We start from the raw sequence: 26,429 nt of genomic DNA on the forward strand, positions 1-26,429 counted from the left end.
GTTTCAGATCTCATATGTAGGTCTTCAATCCATTCTGAGTTCATTTTGGCACATGGTGACAGATAGCAGTCTAGTTTCATTCTTTTGCATGTGGCTTTCCAACTTTCCCTGCACCATTTATTGAAGAGACTTTCTTTTTTCCACAGTATGTTTTTGACTCCTTTGTCGAAAATTATCTGTCCATGTTTATGTGGGTTTGTTTCTGGATTTTCAGTTCTACTCCATTGGTCTGTGTGTCTGTTTTTCTGCCAATACCATGCTGTTTTGATTATTGTCACACTGTGGTATAAATTGAAGTCAGGGACTGTGATACTTCTAGTCTTGTTTATTTTTCTTCAGGATTGCTTTGGATATTCAGGGTCTTTTGTATTCCATACAAATCTGATGATTTTTTTGTACTACTTCTTTAAAAAAATGCATGGAATTTTGATGGGATTGCATTAAATCTGTATATTGCTTTGGGTAATGTGGTTATTTTAACTATGGTGACTATTCTAATACATGAACATGGAATATCTTTCCATTTCTTCCTGTCTTCTTCAATTTCTTTTTAAAATGTTTGTAGTTTTCAGCATATAGGTCCTTCACATCCTTTGTTAAGTTTATCTCTAAGTAATTTATTCTTTTTCCCACAATTGCAATAGGAATTCTTTTTTTTTTCCATTTCTTTTTTTGAATTTTCATTGTTAGTATGTAGGAATGCAATGAGTTTGTGTACATAGATTGTGTTTTTAGTCAGAAACTTTACTGTGTTCATTTATTATTTCTAATAGCTTTTCGGTGGAGTCTTTAGGGTTAGGTTTTCTATATAAACATCATGTCATCTGCAAAAAGTGACATTTAACTTCTTCATTCCTAATTTGGATGCCTTTTATTTCTTTCTCTGACCTGATTGCCCTGACTGGATTCAAAGATCCAGTTCTTTCCATAGGTTTGGGATGTTCTCATTGACTCTTTGTTTGAACAGGCTCTCTGTGCCCTTCTCCCTCTTGTCACCTTCTCATATTGTTCTTTCTGATGGAGTCAGATAGTTCTTGTAGAGTTCTTTCATTTCTTTTAACTCTCAAGTATCTCTCTTCTTTCATCTGTGTCATTTCCACATTTCTGTCTTCAATATCACTAATTCTTTCCTCCATCTGCTCAGGTCTGTTTCCTATGGTTGCTATTTCATTGTTCATCTCTTTGCTTGAGTTCTTCAGCTCCAGAATCTCTATTTGTTTGTTTTTTAATTTCCATTTCTTTGGTAAAGTATTAATTTTGTTCATTGATTTTATTTCTGAGTTAATTAAACTGCCTGAGATTTCTTGCATCTCATTAAGATTTTTCAGAAATGCAATCTTGAATTTTCTGTCATTTAAGTCACTTATTTCCATGTCTAAGTTGATTTTCTGGAGATTTTTCATTTTCTTTCAGAGCTGCCTTGTTACCTTGGTTGTTCATGAATTTTCATGGATTATTTCTATACCTAGGCATTTATGGGAATGAGAAGTGTAGCAGATTGATATGAAGTGGTCTTTCTCTTGTTTTCCAGTAGGTGGTGCTGGAGCGTTTTATTTTCTCTTGTGCCCTTTTGGTTTCTGGCAGTGGAAGATGCCTTGTAGTTCCTGGGGAGGTAGGTGTCTCCTATGTGACCAGGTAACCTAGGTCTCAGCTCACCACCCCCATGGAAAAATGTGGTGGGCAGTGGGTTTCTGAGTCCCTGAAATCCCAGTGTTTCCCCTGTAGCCAGATGCAGTGCTGTGTTGCCTGAGCTGTCCCAGGTGCCCCTGGTGGGATCAGCTGTGGAAGATGTGTGCAGGGTGGGCTAAGAGAGGCAGGATGCTAGTGTGTCCGTGACTTTTTTTCTCCTCCCACTAAGGGTAACTGCCAGCTGCCTCATCTCTATATCTCTGCTCATTGCTGAGATTAGCCACGGTGTGTGTTCGCTGCTCAGAAACTGTCTCTACAGTTTTCAGGGCTGTAGATATGCTGCCCTTTAACCCAACACTCACTGCCACAGTTTTTCCTGGGGCCCACTGCTAGCTTTGGGAAAGTGTGGGAGGTGACCAGGCTCTGTGGCTTTGTTTTCTGCCTAGCAGTAAAGGCTGCTAGAACACAGTTGTAACACTTCTGTATTTGATCTCTGCCCAATGTCTCTGCACCAGTTGCTGGATTCAGCCATGTTATATGCTGATCACTGAAGCAGGAATGCTCGGGCCACAGAGAGTGCACCTGCAGCCTGAATCTTACCCTCTCCTGGGACCTGAAGTGAGCTCTGGGCTGCATCTGTGACACCCGTCCCTGCTCTTCTCCCTTCTCTCCTGCCCTGTTCACCCACCTTCAGATGTTTTGATGTGCAGATCTCTCACATGTGCTTGTGTGTTGTGCATGGAGTCCTCTGTTGAATTGTAGCTCCTCAACTGGTTATAACTTCAAGGGAAGAAATAAAAAAAAAAAAATTCCTCACACTGCCATAGCTCTGAGGTCACTGTTTAATTATTTATTTCTGAAAACTAAGGACTTTCCAAAAACATCACAATAATATTATGTCTTAAAAAAAAATGCCTTAGTATCACATACAGTGTTCAGCTTTCCCCAACTGTCTTATAAGTTATTGTATTTTCTGGTTCGTTCAAATCAGGATACAAGTAAGATTCATATATAGCAGGAATTGGCAAACCTTTTTTTGTAAAGAGCCAAATAGTCAATATTTGATGCTTTGCTGGCCATACTCAATCTGCTGTTTTAGTGCAAAAACAGCCACAGATCAGACATAAATGAATAGTAGGCATGGCTGTGTTCCAATAAAACTTTATTTACAAAAGCGCATGGAAGGCCTGATTTGGCACGAAGACCGTAGTCCATCAATCCCTGATATACACCAATAGGATAACATGTCTCTTTAGTCTCTTAAAATATAGGCTCCTTCTTCCTCTTTCTCCCTCCCCACTCTTCTCATGATAATGCAGTCTATTTGTTGAAGAAATTAAGTTGTTTTTCTTGCACAGTCTGGATTTTACCAATTATATCCTCATGATTAATTTAACATGTTTCTTTGTTCTGTATTGGCTATAAATTTGTAATTCATTCTAGAGCCTTCAGGTTTCATTTGATGACAAGACAGATGACTTCAGAGAGCACACATTTTAACCAGGCATGTGATTCCAAATGTCATGCTCTTAGACACAGTGATTTAGGTTATCCTTGGAGGCTTCTCTTAAAAAGATCTAGTCTATATATTGGCAAATGCCTTTGCTAACTTTCATCTTTGTTGCCAGTTGAGCTCACAGAAGTTTTTTCTTATTAAGCATTAGCTTCACAAAGGTATTCAATCATGTGGAAATGTTTAGGCTAATTATGTATTTGGGGGAATTTTAAACCTTGTTTTACCCTTACCTCACACTTAATTATTTGCATCAAAAACACTGGTAAAGGAGAAACTGCTGATCTACAATAGAGCTCATTACCAGGAATTTCTCCTAAGTTCTTGTTAAACAATCAAAAATATAAAAGGCAAAACCTGTGCTGAGGACCACTGGTCTCTATGTTGTCCGGCTGAGCACAGTTTGATGCAGACTCTATTCTCCCAGATGGATTGACTGCTAAGTGAGCCAGGCTTCTAGATCTTATATGTGATCAAAATATACATCATTTCAGAAAATAATATGGTTTTTCTCTCAAAAGAAATAGGTCAGCTGTTTCCTGCTCAGAGATAATGATTATTTTTCTTTTTATCTTATTAAAAAATGCTTATTTTATTCTACATTTTGCCCTCATATAAATGAAATTAGTTTTCTTTGGAGAAAGTATATACAAACACATTCCAGATTCAGAATCTTTAATTTGCATGATCTATTTTTATAAATGAGTTGCTTAGCTTTTATTTTAACAAGATAAACAGACATCTGAAAAGTAAAAATGCTTCCTGATATGGGCAGCAGAGTTTTTGAGTTTTCTTCTGCTAATAAGCTTTCTTTTTTTCCAATTTAAAAAATCTATTTTCAGGTAGAAATTTCATCTACTCTGTAAACATTAGGTTTCTGAAGTATTTAATATGAGCATGCACATAATAATCTCAATTCAGATTTCACCACATCCTTCTCAATAGTCCAAAAGCATTATTCAATTTTAATAGCTTGGCTACTGTACCCAAAAACATGCTGATACAGGTACAAGTTGTATCTAAGGAGAACAACATTTCTGTAAAATATCCATTAGAAACTAAGATTTCATTTTAAGTTAATATACTTCTGATACTTAAGGAGACTTTTTCTTTTAGAATCTATATTATAAATTCTGAACTACTTTTTCAACATAAAAACATTTCATAATGCAAAATAAACATAGCTCTTGAGTACATGCATTATATATTTTCAACATCCATCGATATTTTTTTCAAAGTTACTTCAGATTCTGTATTTTTAAAAGAAATTTGGAAAGAATGGATATACTGGACGTGTGTTTCACATGTGTGGAAACAGTTTTATATATATAATTTTCAAAACTGGTATACTTGAGTTTCTTTCCTCCTTGCATACTGTAACTGAACATCATGCTTTCAACATTTATCACTGTAATACATAAATACCTAATTTATTCATTGCAACTGCTACAGAATACTCATTTTTGATATAGCCAGCTATCTTTTAAAAATAGACACTATTATTTCCAGTCTTTTAGCTATTACAAAAATGTTAAAATCTACAATCTTGTACAGAACTCCTTTGTACAATGGACCTGCCATATGTTAGATGATATGTATCATTCACTTTCCCCAGTGATGAACTCCATTTCCTCACAAAATCACTAACACCTGATATTATTGTCAAGTTAATGTTTTAAAAAAAGTTACTTCAATATAATCAGTAAATCAGAATGAACAATCTTATTGTTTTGTAATTTTGCATTTCCTTGGTACTGCTAATGTTGACATTCATTCATGTTAATTTTCTTTTTTCTCTTCTATTGAACTGCCTTTTCACATTGTTATCTATTTTTCTATTGGATTTTTATTTTTCTTAGTAGTGTGTAGTTTATTATATAATCGTAGCATTCATCTTTTATTTGTGATAAATTATACAGTTTCTTTTTTGAGGGAAATACTATAAAGCTATTTACAATGTCATCAACTGAAATACATGTTCTTAAAGAAATTTTTTTTGTCAGCTGTCTTGGTTCCATAAAAGTTATCCTAGCATACTGAGGCCTCAGGCACTTGATAGCAAGTTGGGAAGAAGAAGATAAAAGCCGTGGTACTCACTTGGGAATATGCCCGAGGAGAAAGAAAAGAAGGCTAATGACTAGGCCTATCTCCTCAAGTGAACCTCCTGCTGGTTGTTATTAGGAGGAAATTTTATCTGTTGACTGTCCTTAGTAGAAAGTTCCTAGCTAAAAAATTACTTATAGTAAATAGACTCAGAATCTATGAGACATTGCCCCTTGAAGATGACCATATAAGCAGTTAAATTAGCTGAGTTATAAAATGGAGATGTTTAACAACTTAAAGCTCCAGAAACACCACAAAATCTAACTTGGGGAGCTCATCTACTATTCAAGGACAGAGAGACGTGTCTCAAAACAAAAACCTTAGGAACTACACAGGATGTCCCACATCTCTTTCTACTTTCTCTGTGCCCCTTGATTGCCTATCTCTTTGAAATTATTAGTAAAGCCGATATTGAATAAGATCTTCTGATTCATACCATTTAATCCAATCGTGAGTTTATTCAAAGTATTGGCAGCTATTTTGCCAGGTCTAAGCCTCCACCCGCACTGACGCTCTATGCTCTATATTATCTACTTTGTGCCTGGTCTCTCTTTCTTCTATTGATTTTACTTGCCACACCATAGAAACTTTCTATTGATTTCAGTTTCTCTATAAAATGCTCTCTTTGACACCTTCGTACTTACCCTCGCCTCAAGGCAACAGGTTAGTTAACAGACTCCAGATTGGAGCTAGGATTAGAGTTAGGATTCTTTAACATTCATATAAACATAAACATTCATGCCTCTTTTTCCATGTGACCTTTCCACATTAACAAAACACTATTTAAAAAAAAATTAAAATAAAATAGATTGATAAACCAGCTTGCAGTAGTATAAAATTTCAGCAATGCCTGATCATAGGGCTGGTTCTGTGAAATTCACACACCATCTAGATCTCTAGAGAAACCTGTAAACGTTTTAATAAAATTCTCATAGACGAAACAGAACTTACGAAAAACAAATCTTTTGCTTTTATAGATATTCACCCCATTGATTCTCTGTAACTATTCATTTACTGCCTGGGTTATCCTAAATGTGGAAGCTGCTTAGATTCTATCTAAAAGGAGGAAGAAAGCCCCTCAAAGAAGGAGTTACTCACAACATTTTCCAACAATGTCCCAACTGATTGAGAAATTAGAATCAGTGTCTTGATTTTGTTCTCAGTTTTGAACAGCCAAAGAAGGCAGGCTCTTAGAAAATCAATATTAGCAGTCTATGGAATCCAGGAGCCACTTTTTCAAAGTTATTTTCAAAATAAAGACAAAACCAAGGTGATTATGTCACAAGATGATAAATATACAATAATCATGATAAAAACATTCCATCATTCCCAAAAGAATGATAGTTACAAACTCAAAATTTTAATCCATCCACTAATAAAGAAAACAGTCTAGGCAGGAGATTACAAAATACATACTTGTCAAGATATTAGGAGGGTTTTTTCCTCAGCATCATATAAATAGTTTTTTCAAGACCCAAGAAACTGCATGCAAGTAAACACAGCTATAGAAAAGGATGACAAGAAAAAAGGATACCAACCTACTTTCTCAAAACTCCAGTTCATAGTAGATTATACGAGATCAGACAATTAAATTTGTGAACTCATCCTAGAAAAAGTGCTACATACCTCATTGCTCAATATCACTGCAGTCACCTTCGAAGTACTCCCCTTGGGAAGCTATGCACTGATGCCAGCACCTAGTCTACCTTTCAAAGCAGTTTTGGAACTCTTTTTCTGGAATGGCCATCAGAGCTGCATCTATATGATTATCCTCTCTTTTTCAACTCAAAGCCATTTTTCAAGTTGTTCCTTTTCCATGAAGTCTTTTTGGGAACTTGTACCCTACATTGATCACTTAGCACTCTTACAAACAGCACCATGCATTTTAACATTTCTTTTTTTTCCATTAGTAAATGTGCCTTATTTCTTTCTCAAATTGACTTTTTGCTCCTTGAGTTCAGTAAAAATTACTTTTAAAAAAATTATCTAACAGAGTTCTTAAGAGAGTTTACATTTAGTAGCCCCTTGAAAAATTGCTGACTAGATGATTTACCGTGTCATTCATTGAATTCAATTAGGTTGGTGCAAAAGTAATTGCAGTTTAAAAGGTCAAAAATTGCAAAAACCTCAATTACTTTTGCACCAATCTAATATTTTGGGATGGTGTCGTTAAATGTAAAGAACTTAGATGTAAGTACTTGGTTAAAAACTACTTGAAAGTATATACACATATGTTTTTTTACTGAAACCTTTGTGCATGCCTCTGATTTCCTTTATTTGTGCTTAATTGTACCATAAACATAGTGATAATATTAAATGAGCTAACAAAGTGAACACATAATATAACAGCATCAACATTAGAATACAGTAATGACTGCTGTTCCTTAGACACATTTGCCACCAGTAATATAAGACTCTGCACAGATAAAAGGGCTTAGAGCACTGGTTTTCAACCTTGGCTACACATTGGACTCGCCTGGAAAGCTATAACCACGGTGACCTTCATTTAATATCAATGGCATATGGCTTGGCAACAAGGTATTTAAAAATCAGCTAGATGATTTTTGTGAGCAGTTAGGAAAGTGAAACACTGGTTAGAGGCTATGCTCCCTTTAACACCCTCTCCTGCTCACTTTTCTCTCACTGCTTGACTTTAGCATCGTGCTCCTTGCTTGGAGATTTAAGGCCATTCGCCTAAGTATTCCTTTGCTGTCACCAGTGGTATCTTTGGCACATATACACAGTAAAGACAATAAGATGGTATTATTTTGAACACTACTTTCTGAAAATATCTTTCTGTAATTTCAGTAGGCAGTAATAGTGTTCACATACATTAGAAATAAGTTAATAACCAAACTATTAGTCTCACAGGGAGAGAAGTGAGGAGACAAGGAAAGAAAAGGCTATAGCTGTATTACCTATAAAGGAGAGTGACAGTTTCAAGTTGTCAAGTACCTGATTGATGGTACCCAGATCATCAGTGAAGCTATTTACTTCTGACAGAAGCTGAGATATTATAGATTTTCTCAACAAGTTGCAGCTTCCCAGGGTTACCAGACTCTGAGCGACATATTGCTGCACCTGAAACTAAAGATAAAAATGAGTAGGTTTCTCCTTTCTATCATGTCATGTGAAAACATATTCAGTGGGCGTTTTCTAAGACTTCACTACTCAGCTCCATTCTGTGGGGAGTACAAAAAGTGTCAACATAATTCTGGGTCAGTCTCAAGCAAAACTGTGAAATAGACAAATTATAATAATATAAGTAATACAATTTTATGTAGCAGATAATATTTTGAATTGTACGACAAGGTGCTGAAATGGAAGTTTTAGCTGAAGTATCAAAAGATAACACAATTGTTAGAAGATAGACTACATAGAGAATGAATAAAGGAGATGATAAAACAAGACTCTTAAGCCTTTACTGACTAGATATAGATGTAGATATAGATAGATAGATAAATACAGATGACATAGATATAGATAGATATAGTTATAGTTATAGATATATAGCTATAGTTATATATAGAGAGGTATACGTATAGATATACATATAGATATAGAAAAAGGGTGAGAGGGAGGGGTTTGAAAATGTTGGGGAGAGCCATTGGTTTACTATGCATCCCACCTCCACACTGGACAGGGACAGTTGGGACGGACTTCTCTATTCTCCACTCGTGAAAAGCAAGCCACTTTAGAGTGAGGAGAAAAAATGAAGGGCTCTGAATTTTCATCTAGAGGCAGCTAAAGTACTTACCATTAAATAAATTTAAAACGACAGTGGCAGACTATTTAATATAATAAACTATTTCACATACAGTTATTAAAAGAAAAGCCATTTGATTATTAATCACATGAAGGTATATATAACTCATAGCAGGAATTTCATTCAATTTATCCTTTAATATATTTGGGAGAAGGGAGGCTTCCCCGAGTATCTCAAAGTACAGAAACAGTGTCTACCTTGTGATTGCTCTCTTTGAGCTTACAATTATACTGAGGAGACATTGCCTTTATATGTAAAATATATAAATCAAATGCTAAGTAAATAATGCCATATGAAATTAGGAAATTCCACCTGCATCCTCTAGGATGAACACTTAATTTAGATATTTCTCAAATTGACACTTTAATGATATACTTTAACTTTAAAAGTTAATCAATGACAATAAGAAAGTGAATGAATTATAGAGTTCAAAAGACATTTCTATTATAAATCTGGACATGCATAACTTAATATTTTTCTAAATCATCAACTTAATAATGAAACCACATCAATTTATTACCATGTAAATCATAGTTATTTATCGTGGTTATTTTTTAATAATGTAATTGGCTAAGGCTCATAGCCTCTGTAACTCTGTAGTGCTACTTATTAGATTTCAGATTTTTTACAACATTTTTGTTTGAATCTGAAAGAAAGAGTGCTCTTATCTAAGCTCTAAAGAACTTCTGCTGGGTATTTCACTGATGCTTTAAGTGTTCAGTTACCTCCTACCTCAGTATTTAATTCTTTTTGAGAAAACTTAAAGTGATGAAAAAAATTCACAGTAAAATAAAAGGGACTTGAGAGAGTGAGAATGAAATGATGAAGGCAGTCACAAAGTAAGGTGTCCAGACTCTGCAGCCCAGCAATACCTGAGTCAAATCCCAGCTCTAGTGTTTACGAGGTCTGACAATTAAGTTTGCAAACTTTGTTGCAATGAGTTGCTAACCTTTTTTGATATCAAAGGGTTATTCATATGAATTTGTACCAACTGTACAAACAGTTAACAAATTTTACTATTTGGAAGTGCTGAAAAGGTTGCATGAAAAAATTAGACGACCTGAACTTTTCGCCAACAATTCATGGCTCTTGCATCACGACAATGTACCAGCTCACATGGCACTGTCTGTGAGGGAGTTTGTATCCAGTAAACAAATAACTGTATTGGACCATCCTCCCTACTCACCTGATCTAGCCCCCAATGACTTCTTTTTTTTACCCCAAGATAAAGGAAATATTGAAAAGAAGACATTTTGATGACATTCAGGACATCAAGGGTAATATGACGACAGCTCTGATGGCCATTCCAGAAAAAGAGTTCCAAAATTGCTTTGAAGAGTAGACTAGGCAATGATCTCGGTGCATAGCTTCCCAGGGGGAGTACTTCAAAGGTGACCGTAGTGATAGTCAGTAATGAAGTATGTAGCACTTTTTCTAGGCTGTGTTCGTGAACTTAATTGTCAGACCCCGTATTAACTTGTATTAGCAACTTACTGAAGCTTTTATGTCTCACTTTGCATATTTGCAAAGTGATTGTGATGGCAGACACTTGATAGAATTGTGCAGATTGTTAACTTACTGGTGCCTGATGCTATGTTAACATAAAAATGGTTAACATAGCGTCAGGCACCATAAGTGCTCAATAAGTGTTAAATATTATAATGTAGGATGATAATATAAAAGCACTGAAGGTTATATAAGGTTAATTTATTATCCCTTGAAAAGTTAAATACTAGAAATAAAAACTATTTTTCTAGAGTTAGTACAGTCCAATTAGAGAATATTGCTGAGAAGAAATTTTCATCGTGGAGAGATTTTTCTTAATATAGCTATGAATGCTTGTCTCCCCAATATGACTGAAGTTCATAAAAGAACAAAGACTAACTAGATCACCATTAAGGTAATTAAAAATTATGTGAACATTGTTATAAAAACCAGCCTCTATTCTTCCTTACGTTTTACTTGACACTTGCCTTTCCATAAATATAGTGCAACTTTTGAAAGAGGCTGCTGAGGAGGCTCTGGCTGCAACATTATCCGTGAATGAGGTACTGTGGTGCAAACCGTGGAAGGGCTCGGTCAACACCCACGCCATCTTCTCCTGTTCTAGCACATCTTCCTGTATTTCAGGGACTGAAGAGCTAGAAATAACTTTTCCTAGATTCCTCTGTGGTTAGGATGGATTTTGAATACGATTTGAAGTACTCATTTGAGGCCTTGATTTAGAAGTGCATTTCGGAAGACGAGAAGCAGGGTATGGGGCATGCACTTTGTCGGTGAAGGTTGTGGCAGAGGGGGCATGGTTCTGGCTCATACTGCAGTTATTAAGAACTTTTGCAAGTTCTTAATCCTGGTAGAAGCAGCAAGATACTACCTTGGTGGCCCAGTGGTTTAGGGGGGTCATTCTTATAAACCCAACCTTCTCCAAAGTGCTTTGATCTATACAGTCACCTGGAAAATTTGCAAAGCTCAGTACCACACTGAAGTTCTGAAATATGCAGGAGTGGAAATTCCTACCACATGCCCAATAAATTTGTCTTTTTCACCTGTGCAGAATAGAAGCATTTTGGATAATATCATAAACGTAACCTGGTGGTGTTTCTATTTACACAGTACTACTGTCCCAGACGTAGTTCCTTTCCTGGCACAATCAATGCTGCCCCTGATACCTGTTCAGCAGGTTTTGATCTGGGAGGGTTTTTTTTTACTGTCTCAATAAAGATAAAATGAAGCAGTCTGCATTCAGCTAGGAGACAGCAGTATACTTTTCTGTCCTATTTAAGGCTATGTCAGCTTCCTCTGTGCCGTTATTTAGTTCATAGGATTCTGATCATCAAATAATTCCATAGGACATCATGCTCATGTACTGTAGTGATGATGTCAAGCTATATGGCAGTTTTTCTGAAGGCCCTCGCAAAATATGTGTGTTCCAGACAGTGAATTGAAGAATTCGGGTGCCTGATACACTTGAGATGCTTCTGGGTCTGATGCATCATGGAATATCCTCTCTGAAGTGAAAAACAAGTTGCGTTAGTATGTGTCTCCTCTCACTAATAAAAAGATATAATGCTTGAGGCAATATAAATCCATTTGGTTTATTTCTCAGATGCATATAAGTGTATTGAGTAAATCATAATGCTGTAAATGTTGAGAAGGGCCCAGACTGGTATATAAAGATCTCTAGCTGTTGTAAATTGGGGAACAAGGAGCTCCACTACTTGGACCTCGTGACCAATAAGATCCAAAGTTCCTGGAGCTGAATCAGTATACTATATGAAGGCTGTAGCTGATCCTAATAAGAAAATCACGTCTAAGTATTACCTTGTCTTGTACACCTGAAACTAATAAATAAATAAAAAAGAATAATAAATAGTAAAAAAAAAAAAAAAGAAAATCACAGAGGAGGGCCCTTGGGTGTAGGGAGAAAGTCGCACCTTTCTTGACAAGTAAATATTATCCTTTATAGAAAAAAAAATCTTTGCTTATGTAATTTTCCCCCACTAGAGACTGAATGCCTGGTCATGGAAGACGAAGTGATTTATATGCCCAGAGCTGCTCATTTGAACTGGGGTGTTACCTAAAGTCAGGTATGCACAGCAATACTCCATCATTAAGTAACTGTACTATATACAAAATTGGGATTAGCAGGAACTAAATGCAGAAGTAAGTGTTGCTTAAGCAGTTGGTTCCAACTAGAATACCAATCCTTATAAGGTTGAATAGTAGGAAATTTATGTTCTCAACCAGTGACCAATATATGATGCTTTTTCTCCCCAATACATGTGTTCAAGAACTCAAGAGATGAAAGAAAGATGGGAACATTCAATATTACATCTTATGATTCATTGACAAAGTGTTCTTCCCATCCTTGTGACATTGGATCTGGTTTAGAGATCTATTAAATAGACCACTGAAAACGGTTCCTACCAAAAGACCCAACAATGGTTTTGGGAACTGGAAATTGAAATTTCCAGCTGGCTATATAGAGTTCTTCATGCATTCTACCACTGGCAAAAAAGGGATCCATGTGTTGGCTGGGGCAACGGATCTCAATGGTGCAGGAAAATAGGGATTTATGATACAATAGCAACAGGGAAGATTACATCTGGAAGCCAGAGATTACTCTGTATTACTCACATGTCCAAGTGATAGAAGGAAATACAATACTATAGCAACTTCATGAGGCAAGACCACCAAAAGGTCACATCATTTGGGAGTAAAAACGCTGGATATATCCAACTAATTGAGATTCTGGTTGAGGACAAATAGGGGAATTTGACTGGCACTGAAGGAAAACAGTCAATAGAAATTATAGATTCATAACTAGCTGTAGAACTGAAGGCCACAAAAGGCTGTTTGTTTCTTCCTTTGTGTGTGTGTGTGTGTGTGTGTATGTGTGTGTGTGTATGTGTACGTGTGTATGTGTGCATTGGTAGGGTATTTGGCAGGGTTTACCCTGTAATTTGTTCCATGAATTACAAAGTTTCAAAGTAGAGTTGTGATCCAACTACTATAGGTGTGATCATCATGTGATCATATGAAATCACATCACAAGAAATGATTGAGATTTTGAATCTTTCCACTTGAGGTGTATAGATTTTTGTTTCTATAGAGCATTTGGTGTATTCTTTCTTAGTGCACACTGTTATGCTACTGATATTTTAGGGAAGTTTGAATAAAGGAATAAGGGAGTATATGTACTTTGAATAACTAGAGGGGTAATCCATAGCAGATATTTTGGAATACCCATTCTAACATTCTTCAAACATGCTTCCTGTGCTAGAGAGGCTAAAACTGTATTTCAAAAACTCAGGGAGGGTTCTGGATATGACTTAAATTATTCTAATCAGTTGGTCTTACGTAAGACATAGTCAGAATTATTTGGGTGAAAGGCAGATTGCAGGGTCTCCCTTTCAAATGATGATACAGTTTGTAGCAGATGCAGGAGGATTATGGAACAGCTACAGTGAAAGAGTCTTCCTGATTCAGGAGGTGCCTGATGTAGTTAAGGGGCTGGCAGCTTTGGAAACTTCTATTTCTGTGCTGCCTTAGTCATGGCAGAAGCAGCAGCAACCCTGATTCTGTGATGTGGTTTACAAAAAGCAGTTTTAAGACAGATATCAGAACTGTGTTTGAAGTTAATCCTAACTGAAGAGACGCAAATCACCAGTAGAGAAAGAGAAACTATTAAAAAGAACCAAATAGAGATTCAAGAATATATGACATTTTAAAAAGGTAGGTGAGCTTAGAAGTGGAATGAAAATGACTGAAGAAAGAGTCTATGTACTTGAATATAGGTCAATAGAATGCATGCATTTAAGGAATGGACAGAATCTCAGGGACACGTGGAACAATATAAATAAAGGGTCTATCACAAGTGTAATTGGAATCCAGAAGGAGATGGAACAGAATAGGCAAAAAATGTTTGAAGAAATTATATCTCAAAGCTTCCTAAATTTGATGAAAGACATAAATTTATACATTCAAGGATATCACTGAACCCCAAGCAATACCTATAAAAATAATATAAAAATAAATGCCTACACATATCAAAGCCAAACGCCTCCTGAAAATCAAAGATGAAGAGACAAACTTGAGAGTAGCCAAAGAAAAAGGATACCTTACATACAAGGAATAGAAAACTGTGGCCTTCTCATCAGAAACTATGCTTCGTAGAATAGACTGGATTAATATTTTCACTGAGAGAAAATGTCAACCCAGCATTCTCTATGTTGTCTTGTATGTGGATGGGATACATATGACAATGATAGCATAAAAAAATTGGGCATGAGCCAATTATCAATTTATTACCTCTTAGTTCCAAATTCACACTTCAGTATATGATCTTCAATAATGGACAGCATTCTTTTAAACATCCCTTTTTCACATGAGCAATATATTAGGTTTCTTAGAAGAGTATGCTGAAGGCTCACTGAAAGAGAAAGAGGCTTTCCTTCTGCTTCTGGCTGCTGCACAGTGGGTTGGTGGTGTGGCTATGAGGACATGTGGTGGGGTTTAGCCCCAGCGGCCCATTCAGAACATTAAGACCCTCCAAGTTCAGCCTGGCCTGGCAATAATCCTACCATAACCCTATCTACACAAAAACTGGCAACCTGAAGTCTGCCTGCCCACACTAGCACCCAAACTCCTTCTGTAAGTATCAGGATGGCTCACTGGCAGCCCAGAAGGTTCCTGCCAACACGCTTGTTCCTCTGTGGCTTTCCTGGTGACCTTGAGCGTTCCCACTCAGCCCCCACTTCCTCTGCACACTCACCCCGCAGATGGCTGATCACCTGAACCCTGCTGCATGAAAAAAGAGCATGCTGATATTTGTGGGATGTAGTTTAAGAAGTTCTTGGAGGGACCTGCATTCAAGTCCGTGCTGCTTATGGCAGTGCTGGAGAGGGAGCGCTGAGCTGTTGGGGATGGAGTGTAACAGAACGGACTTTGTCACCTCAAGCTGCTGCTTCAAGTTCAGGTCAGGCAAGGAACAGACCTTGAAACAACCAACAAGACCAAAGAGGAGAACACTTAAGTTGAAGACACAACACTTGCTCTGAAACAAGGAGTTTGTGCCCACTCAAAAGTTTTGCAAGAGTACCTCCCATCGCTGATAGTTATCTGTTTTCTTCAGTGCTGTACCGTGAGATTGTCTGGTGCAGCAGCACTGTATTCTTTATTAGCCTGACAGATCAATTTCCTTTGCTCTTTTTTTTAAATACTAGCAACTTTTATCCTTTGAAGTGTGTGCTGAAAAAGAAGGATCAGCAAATACGACCTGATACAAAAGTGCAATATTTGCTTACCACTGCAAGATGAGCTTTGATCCCAACCTTCTCCGCAACACCGAACACAATGGGCAGCAACACTGCGTGAAACTGGAGTTACTGAAAAACTGTTAACCTGTTAGGGATTTATTCAGTGTTCAGAACATCAAGCTAGACTTTTCTTCCTCTATTCACAGTATAAGTACCTGCAGGTCTTAAAAGCAGGAGATGATGTTGAATTCCAAGTACCATCTGACTGGGCTCTGGACTAAAAATCCAGAGGAGGAGCAGTATGTGTAAAGACTTCCAGAATCTGCTCCTTTGGCTTTAGCCCCCAGTAATTTCATCTACAGTGACTACTGTGATAAGAGACTGTTGGGTGCCTCTATCCTAAGAGTACTTTCCAGGTTAAAAATGGAAAAAAAAAAAAGAAATTTAGGAGAACATGGCCAAGAATGCTTAGATCAAGCTCTATTGTTGGCCAAAAATAGGAATATATATATATATGACATATGGTGTAGTCCAATTTTTCACAGCAAAGGTTCTAACAAGGCCTTTGTCATAGAAGGGCTTTTGCTCTAAAGAATGTGCGTATTATCTGTGGACAGAATTCTGAAAACTTCCTCAGAGACACCACTAAGTGGAAATCTACAAACTATGGCTTGGCAAATTTCCAAAGGGAAGAACTAGGTTTTGAAAAAACTGGGGGGAATTCCAGTGAAGTTCATTTGGAAAGACAGTAATGGTAGACAAGTTCAGCCCTTGTCAGAAGAACAGCAAGAAGCAACCCCTGAAAGCAAGTACAGCGCAAGAAAGGCGGATCTGAGAAGAGGTCATGTTTGAACACCTATGATCTGTCTGTAAACAGCAGGATCTCAGTTTTGAGCACATAGCAGTAAGGAATTGAGAAGGCTCACAATGCAGAGAACCAAGCAGAGGGAAATAAGACAGGAACTCAGTTTCCATGCTTTCCAGATAGAGAGTATGGCAAAAAATATGAGTTATGTTATCGCTGTTTGGATTGTACATATAAGTGAGATCATATAGCATTTATCTTTCTTTCTCTGATTTATTTCACTTAGCATAATGCCATCAAGGTCCATCCATTTTGTTGCAAATGATAGGATTTCCTCATTTTTTATAGCTGAAATATCCCATTGTGTATCTATACCACAAATTCTATATCCGCTCTCTTAAGTTGTTTCTATGTCTTTACTATTGTAAATAATGCTGCTATGAACATGGGGGTGAATATACCTTTGTCAGTTGGTGTTGCATTTTCTTCAGATAAATACTCAGAAGTGGAATTGCTGGATAATTTGTTACTCTATTTTTAGCTTTTTCAGGAACCTCCATATTGTTTTCCATAGTGGCTGAACCAAAATATACAGTGTAACCAACAGTGCATGAGGGCTCCTTTTCTCCACATCCATGCCAGCATTTATCCCTTGTCTTTTTTACGATGGCCATTCTAACGGGTGTGAGGTAACATCTCATCATGGTTTTGCTTTGCATTTCCGTAATGACTAGTGACGTTGAGCATCTTTTCACATACTTGTTGGTCTTTCGTGTATCCTCTTTGGAGAAATGCCTATTCAGGACCCATTCTTAATTGTGTTGTTGTTGTTATTCTTGACTATTGAGTTGTATGAGTTTTTTTATGTACGTTTTGGATATAACTCCTTATCAGACATACAGTTTGCAAATATATATATTTTTTCCCCATTTCGTAGGTTTTCTTTCATTTTATTGGTGGTTTCATTTGCTGTGCAGGAGCTTTTTAGCTTCATATAGTCCCACTTTATTTTTAATTTTGTTGCTTGTGCTTTAAGTGTCACATCTGAAAAATTATTACCAAAACCCAGTCAAGAAGCTTTATTCCTATGTTTTCTTCTAGGAGTTTCATGATTTCTGGCCGTACATTTAAGTCTTTAATATATTTGAGTTAATTTTTGTGGGTGATGTATCATTCATTCTTTACACCAAATACTGAGTATAGTTCATGCGCCTGTGACTGAGCTAGTCCCCATTATCACTTAGAATTCAATGAAGAATAAAACAGGATGATTTTTGCTTCAGGGATTACATTTGCCTATGGTGGGCAAGATACTTTAAAAAGTTATAAAAATGCAATCCAGCTTGACCCTGATGTGAAATGATACTTTTAAAATAGTTACAAACATGACTCTCATATAAATTTAGAGTCTACACATATCAATTTTATATCATTAATGAAGGTAAAGAACATTTGAAGAATTGAATATTGGCTTTAAAAAATGACATTAGAATAAGACTTCTAGGTTATATACAAAACTGGTTAATATCTTACAGAATAAACCCCTACCTAACCTCTGGGCTTATTTTTTAAAAATTAATATTTGAGAGATTTTCATTAACACAAATGGCTGTGTCTGGTAGGGCTTATCTTTTGTACTGTACAAAAATCATTTCCATCTATATTTGATAGGAATCTATGGGTTACTATTGAACTTCACAGAGTCAGGGCTCTGACAAAGTATATTCCTAGACATTTAAATAACCCTTGGGCTAGCCTGTTCGATAATGTCCTAGGATGTCACTGATAGGACAAGCATCCAACCTTTTGCCTTATTCCAGGACTCTTGATAACGTACCTTAACACTAGATAAGGCAATACATTTTAATGCATTGCTAAATTCTCAAAAAAGACAGCTCCTCAGAGGCCAAAAGAGAAAATAAGGAGAAATAAAATAAAATGAGACAATTAATGTTCCGAAAGAGAGAGCTTTGGGTTGCCTTATTGGTAATTAGTGGCAGCAGCACAGAATTCTCATTCAACTAAGGCCTGGCCCCTTCCAAAATGGGAGAGAGCCTGAGATTCCTTAGCCTAAAGGGTTAAAAGTGGTAATGAAAGTAGGCTGGAAACATCTATTTACCAAAGAAAAGAAACTTCCAAATTAGAAATAATAATAATAATAATAACAATAATAATAATAATAATACCAGTAGGATGAATAATAGTCATCTCAACCATGTCTACATTGACTCTATAGTTCAAATTTGCACTACTGAATATTCTAGGAAATCCCAAGCTGAGAAAGTACACTCGTTTCTTCTGGCAAACAGAAGATACAAATACAAAACAACTCTTCCCCCCCCCAGCTTTATTGAGATATAATTGACATATATTGTTTAATTTTGATGTATATAGGATGATTTAATATATATATAATATATACATATATACACATATATACATATATATACATATCAAATATACATATATATTTATATGTGTGTGTGTGTGTGTGTGTGTGTGTGTGTATATAAATGATGACCATGAGTAAGGATAGTTAACACCTCACATAATTACCATTTCTTTTTCGTGGTGACATTTAAGATATAATCTCTTAGCATCTTTCAAGTATGTAAATACAGGATGATTAACTGTAATCACCATGCTGTACTTTAGACACCCAGAACTTATTCATCTGGAAGTTGTACCCTTTGACCAACATCTCCCCATTTCTCCCATCCCACAGCCCTTGGTAAAAGCCATTCTACTATGTTTCTATGATTTTGGTCCCTTTAGATTCCATGTGTAAGTGAAATCACACAGTATTTGTCTTTCTCTGACTTATTTCACATAGCATAATGCCTCGAGGTACTTCCATGTTGTCCCAAATGGCAAGATTTCCTTCTTTCTCATGGCTGAATAATCATCATCTTTATCCATTAACCTATATACAGACACTTAGGTTGTTTCCGTATCTTTGTGCCTTCGTTATTATAAGTAAAGCTATAATGAACATGGTGGTACATATTATCTTTTTGAATTGTGTTTTTGTTTTCTTTGGATAAATACCCTGAAGTGGAATTGCTGGAAGATAATATTTTTAGGAACCTCTGAAGTGGCTGTATCAATTGTCATTCCCACCAACAGTGCACAAGGGTTTCCTTTTCTTCAATTCTTGCCAACACTTGGTTTTTCTGGTCTTCTTTGATGGTAGCCATTCTAACAGGTGTGAGGTGATACTTCATTGTAGTTTTAATTGCGTTTCACTGATTAGTGATGTCGAACATATTTTCATGTACCTCTTGGCCATTTGTATGTCCTCTTTGGAAAAATGTCTATTCAGACCCTCTGACCATTTCTTAATTGGATTGTTTGGATATTTTTTGCTATTGAGTGGATGAGTTCTGTATTTTCTCTCTTTCCGCAGGTTACCTTTTCATTTTGTTGACTATGTATTTTGCTGTGCAAAAGCTGTTTAATGTCATGAAGTCTTACTTAACGAATTTTACTTTTGCTGCTTGTACTTTTGGTGTCATATCTAAAAACTCATTGCCAAACCAATGTCAAGGAGTTTCTTCCCTACATTTTCTCCTAGGAGTTTTACAGTATCGGGACTTGCAGTTAAGTCTTTAATTCATTTCATGTTAATTTTTGTGAGTGGTGTAAGATGGGGATCTAATTTCATTTTTCGGTATGTGATTATCCAGTTTTCCCGACACTGTTGGTTGAAATGACTATCCTTTCCCCACTAAGAGTTTTTGGCGACCTTGGCAAATAGTAGTTGACCATATATGTAGGAGTTTATTTCTGAGCTCTGTGTTCTGTTACATTGTTCCTCATGTCTATTTTTATGCCAGTACCAAACTGTTTAAATAACTTTGTAGTATAGTTTGAAATCAGGAAGTATGATGCCTCCAGCTTTGTTTTTTTTCTCAGGAATGTTTGGCTCTTTGGGGTACTTTCTGGTTTTATACAAATTTTAGGATTTTTTTTTCTATTTCAGTGAAAAATGTCATTAGAGTTTAGTAGGAATTGCATTGAATCTATAGATGGCTTTGAGTAGTATGGACATTTTAACAATATTAATTCTTATCCATGAATATGGTGTATTTTTTCCATCTATTGGTATCTTCGATTCCTTTCATCAATGAAAATTTTCATTATAGCTTTCAGTGTACAGATCTTTAGTTCCTTGGTTAAATTTATTCCTAATATTTTATTATTTTTGATGGTACTTTAAATGGAATTATTTTCCTTATTTCTTTTTCAGATATCTCGTTGTTACTGTATAGAAATGCAACTGATTTTTGTATATTGGTATTGTAGCCTGTAATTTTACTGAATTCATTACTTAGCTGCAATTTAATAACACTTTGAAAAAGCCTTGTTTGGTTGGCTTCAGTGGCTTGGTTCACAAATTCTGATGAGCTCATTCTTACACACTGGCTGAGATCTCTGCAGTCTATCAGCAGTGCAGTTCAAGTTGGTATCAAGACAAGCAGAGTGAGCAGAACAAATGAAGACACCGCCTGGGTGAGTGAAAGAAGCACCGTGTAACGCTGAGCTAAAAAACATCTTAAGCCACAAGATACATGAGATCTCTCTCTCCATGTTACCTGATACCTTGGCACTAAACCAGTTTGCCTGCATTATTTTGGCCTGTTTTACGGAGGAAAACAAAAAGAGAGAAAGAGTGAAAAAAGGAAAATCATTTTGGAGAAGAATCAATAACTTTGGGGAGTAATAAGAGTAAGGTTAGAGAAATAAAAACAGGTTTTAGAGTCTCTAAAGGCTAATTATTGCTTTGTTTCTGGAATGTAGCAAACTTGCCCTTGAAGAGGGCTACATCTTTCAAGATGCAGGGTACTGTCAAGAAGGATAGGTTCCATCAAGTTTCTGTGTTTCACGGACTTCTCTGAACCCAACCATAGAGAACATAGACAGTAAACTCTGACAGTGGTCTTAGCAATATATTTTTGAGTATGTGTCCTCAGGCAAAAGCAACAAGCAAAAATAAATAAGTAGGGTACATCAAATTCCATAGCTTATGCACAGTGAAGGAAACCATCAACAAAATGGAAAGGCCACCTACTGAAAGAGAGAAAATATTTGCTAATGACATATTCAACAACAGGTTAGTAACCAAAATATATAAGGAACTCATAAAACTTAAAACAAATAAACAAACAAAAAAAAAAACCCAAGCAATCCTATTTATAAATGGGCACAGGTCCTGAATAGACATTTCTCCAAAGAAGACATACAGCTGTCTAAGAGACACATGAAAAAATACTCATCATCAGGGAAATGCAAATGGCAACCACAGAGAGATATCACCTTATACCTGTCAGAATGGCTATTATCATAAATAACAACAGTGAACAAGTTTTGGCAAGAATGTGGAGAAAAAGGAATTCTTATGCACTGTTGGTGACATTGTATACTAGTGTAGCCACTATGGAAAACAGTATGGAGAGTCTTTACAAAATGAAAAATAGAACTACCCTACGACCCAGCATCTCCACTGCTGGATATTTATCCTAAGTAAATGAAAATACTCATTAAAAAACACAGATGCTTGCTCACTGCAGCATTACTTATGATAGCCAAAATGTGGAAGCAACCTAGGTGTCCATTGATAGACGATAGAGATGTGTTATACGTATAAAATGAATTATTACTCAGTCATAGCAAAGAATTAAATCTTGCCATTTGCAACAACATGGATGGACCTAGAGGGCATTATGCTAAGTGAAGTAAGTCAGACAGAAAACGATAAATACTGTATGATTTCACTTATATGTGGAATCTAAAGAACAAAACAAAGAAATGAAACAAAAACAAACTCATACTGTGTTTCCCCCAAAAGAAGACTGGGTCTTACATTAATTTTTGCCCCAAAAGATGCATTAGGGCTTATGTTCAGGGGATGTCATCCTGAAAAATCATGCTAGGGCTTATTTTCCAGTTAGGTCTTATTTTCAGGGAAACACGGTAGATACAGAGAACAAACTGATAGGGGCACAGATACAGAGGACAAACTGATGAGGGGTTAAATGGGGGCAGGGTGGGAGGATGGGCATCAAAGAAGAAGTGGATTAAGAATACAAACTTCTAGTGATGGGGATGTAATGTACAGCAGTACATTAGTACTGCTGTAAGTAATAGCATAATACCTATGTGATATTATGTGATATCTATGTGAATAGCATAATATCTATGTGATACTATGTGATATCTATGTGAAACAGTGAGATGGTTGATAGACTAGTGATCACTTTGTAAGGTATAAATGTTGAATCACTATGTTGTACACCTGAAGCTAATACAATATATATATAAAATATATATATCTACATATATATGTAGATATATATACACATACATATATGTCTATCTATCTATCTATCTATCTATCTATCTATCTGTGTGTGTGTGTGTGTGTGTATATATATATATATATATATATATATATATATATATATTTTATTTTTTTTTTTTTTAAGGAGGGCACAGCTCACAGTGGCCCATACGGGGATCGAACCGTCAACCTTGGTGTTATTAGCACCATGCTCTAATCAACAGAGCTAACCGGCCACCCCAGCTAATATTGTAAAAATGCACAGAAATATAATGGTGCCTAGGGTTTAGCTTGAATAATAAAGTTAGTATTTATTTTTTGCCCTCTGTTGTTTCTAGCTGCTAATAAACTGAGTCCTTGATTTTGTGTGAGAAGGAACTAGGATGTGAATTATAGCCTGAGAGGTAAGCAAATTTAGACTTTAAAAGATAAATATGATGATAAATATGATAAGAATGTCTTCAGGACAAGCTGGAATTGAATATTAAACAAGAGAGCCTTCTAAACAGTGGTATTTACAATAAGTTTACAGATCAAAGCATCATTTAGCGCAAACTGTTTACTTAAGTCATGTTAAAATACTTTTATTGCCAATCCATCTTTGGCTCTTACTTGATTTGAAACTTTGACTTAATATTCTTAAACAACAGTTATTAGATTGAATTGGCATGGGTCATTCAGTTCTGAAATGATAAATTTGAAGCTCAAAATTTCTCAATAATACAGTAAATATTTATCAATAATAATTTAAAATATCTACTTATAAGAAAACGAATATAAAACAAAAGTTGAGTTGACAATTTATTAAAACATTTAGGTAAAGTAGTATTCTAGCTTAATTCAGCTACTAATATTGTGTGGGAAGTTACATTGTATATACAGTTATGTGCCTACAAGGGAGAATAACACCACACATGGCTACCTATGTATGGATGAGGATGAACAAATAAAACCGAAGCTACTTAGATGAAGACAGGAGGATTGCTTACAGAAATCTTAAGAATGAGAAAGGTTAAGTAATCAGTTGTTACTCTAGAATAAGTAGAAATCAAGGGCAAAACAAAGCAAACTTTTATAAATAAGAAAAAACTGCTTAGTCTAAAATGTCAATATGAAAAGAAGTAGTAGCCCTTTTTGTTAATAAAAATGTCTTGGTCATAAAATATTAGCTCCATACTTCGTGTTCACCAGAAGTGATATAATGGGTATTACGGAGATGGCCTTAAAGGGATCTGAGCCAGTGCTACGTATAGTGAGGGCACATTCGGAAATTAGTTTTGGCCTCTGGTGGACAATAAATCTGCCTCAGCGCAATAGAAATCAGTCCACACACCAAAGAAAAGTGAAGTCCCTGATGAGAAACAAAATCAAACCGAGTCCTAGGGGTCGGAGGAAATATCTCCAGTCATTTGCATGCCACTCTCCTGAAAGAGCCTCCCAGGCCATTCTCTGCTGGTTACCTGTCCACATGTGGAAGCCCCTGACCCCAGACTCTGGCTTTGCTGCATCCTTGATACATAAAAGAAGTTATTGATACTTGAGAGAAGCCAACATGATTTCTTCTTCCTATAATCACTATCATTTTTTTCTTTTGTTGTATTCTTTGTAGCAGGACAAGGGGCCATTTACAGGTAGTGCTGATTAAAAGATAGGTAGGCTCTTGAAAATAGCTAGCCCGTGATCCATCTATAAACAAATTCAGAGTTGCTACCTTTTTCTTTCTATTTTATGTGGGGAACAGGTAATGGAATATCAAAGTGAAACAACTCCATGCCTGCCAAAATGCTAGATTCAAACCAAGGGCAAAGTTTGTTAGAAGTATCCAAAGGATATGTATATAAACTTTAAAATTATACATGTTTTTTTTTCCAGATGGTTTCCTACTTCATTCTACTCCTAATCAGCATTCCTGTTTTTATTTTCCTCACTAAAATAGCACTCAGTATCACCTCATGAGAAAACCCCGTATTGAATGTGCTGAAGGCCTGAACCTTCTACCAAAGGTTCTTATTGGATTGCCCTCTTTATAGTGCCCCACACAGTCCTGGGCTCAGCTTCCATCCTGGGATCTTGCAAGAGTATGACTGCATTTTTTATTTTTATATCTCTTCATTGCAAACTATAAAATATATATAGAAAAGTGCTTTGTTACATACACACACAAGCTTTCACATTAGGACAAATAGTTAAAACATAAACACTCATGTAAGTACCACCCTGAGGTCAAGAAATAAAACTTGGCTAGCACCTGTCTACACCTCTCTCTAGAGATAAACACATTTTTGTCTTTTATGCTAATAACTTCCATTTTTGAAATAGTTACATCAGACAAGAAAATTACAAGCCAGTATCCCTGATGACCACACATGCAAAAATCCTCGACAAAATACTGGCAAACCAAATTCAACACTATATTAAAGGGATCATACACCCTGACTAAGTGGGGTTTACTCCTGGGATGCAAGATTGGTTCAACATCTGCAAATCAATGTGATACATCACATTAACAAAATTAAGGATAAAGATCATATGATTGTCTCAATAGATGTAGAAAAAGCATTGGACAAAATTAGACACCTATTTATGATAAAAACTCTCAACAATGTGGGTATAAGGGAACATACCTCAACATAATAAAGGCCATATGACATGCCTACAGCTAATATCATAATCAATGGGGAAAAGCTGAAAGCTTTTCCTCTAAGATCAGGAACAAGAAGCTCTGGAGATTGGACGAAAAGACTGAATCAAGTTAAAAGATCCAGACTTCCAGTTACAACATAAATAAATCATGGGGATGTAATGCACAACATGGCAACTGTAGTTAATAACACTGTACCGCATATGTGACTATTGCTAAGAGAGTATATCTTAAAAGTTCCCATCACAAGAAAAATAATTTTTGTAGCTATGTTGGTGACTGATGTTAAGTAAACTTATTATGTGATATTTTTACAATATATGCAAATATCAAATCATTATGCTGTCCACCTGAAACTAATGTATGTCAATTATAACTCAGTAAAAAATTTTTAAAAAGTATTTTCTAAGTGTTCAGTGCTTTATCATCTTCCCTTGACTCCACATGTAGAAGATACATAAGGATCAAGGTGATGATGATGTGTGTGTGTGTGTGTGTGTGTGTGTGTATGAAATAAAATTTCAAAATATAGCTAAAATTTCAAATGTTTTAAAACGTGATTGAATCCTAGTCTTGTTTCTAACTCATATTGATTAATTTGATTGAACAACAGTTAAAGAATGTCATCCATGTTTAAAAACCACAGCTGACGATACTGTCCTTTTGTAAGAGATGGATGGAAACTATTAGTTATGATTTGCCTAAGTTTGTCCTTCTGGTTAACTTCTGGCTCTCCATGGTAATTAGCACTACAGCCTTCAGAATGAAGGTCTATATGATTGCCTTGGTTGGGGTGAAAGGGGAAAATCTGAAGCTAATGCACCCCACAATAAGGCCTATCATGTGGGAGTTAAAGGACAGTGGAAAGTTAAAG

The 26,429-nt window shown here is 36.0% G+C and overlaps 1 protein-coding gene across 1 annotated transcript in view; it reads right to left on the bottom strand.

Moving 5' to 3' along the window:
- MEI4 (meiotic double-stranded break formation protein 4) overlaps positions 1 to 26,429 on the bottom strand; it is a gene marked incomplete at its 3' end in the record, with an annotated part of 137,383 nt that overhangs the window by 46,009 nt on the left and 64,945 nt on the right. The window contains exon 3 of the mRNA XM_081036683.1: positions 8,201 to 8,332. Coding sequence (XP_080892809.1) covers positions 8,201 to 8,332 — 132 coding nt within the window. The remainder of the gene's footprint in view (positions 1 to 8,200; positions 8,333 to 26,429) is intronic.

This window comes from Rhinolophus hipposideros, assembly GCF_964194185.1.
Source record: "Rhinolophus hipposideros genome assembly, chromosome: 3".
NCBI classification, from domain to species: domain Eukaryota; kingdom Metazoa; phylum Chordata; class Mammalia; order Chiroptera; family Rhinolophidae; genus Rhinolophus; species Rhinolophus hipposideros.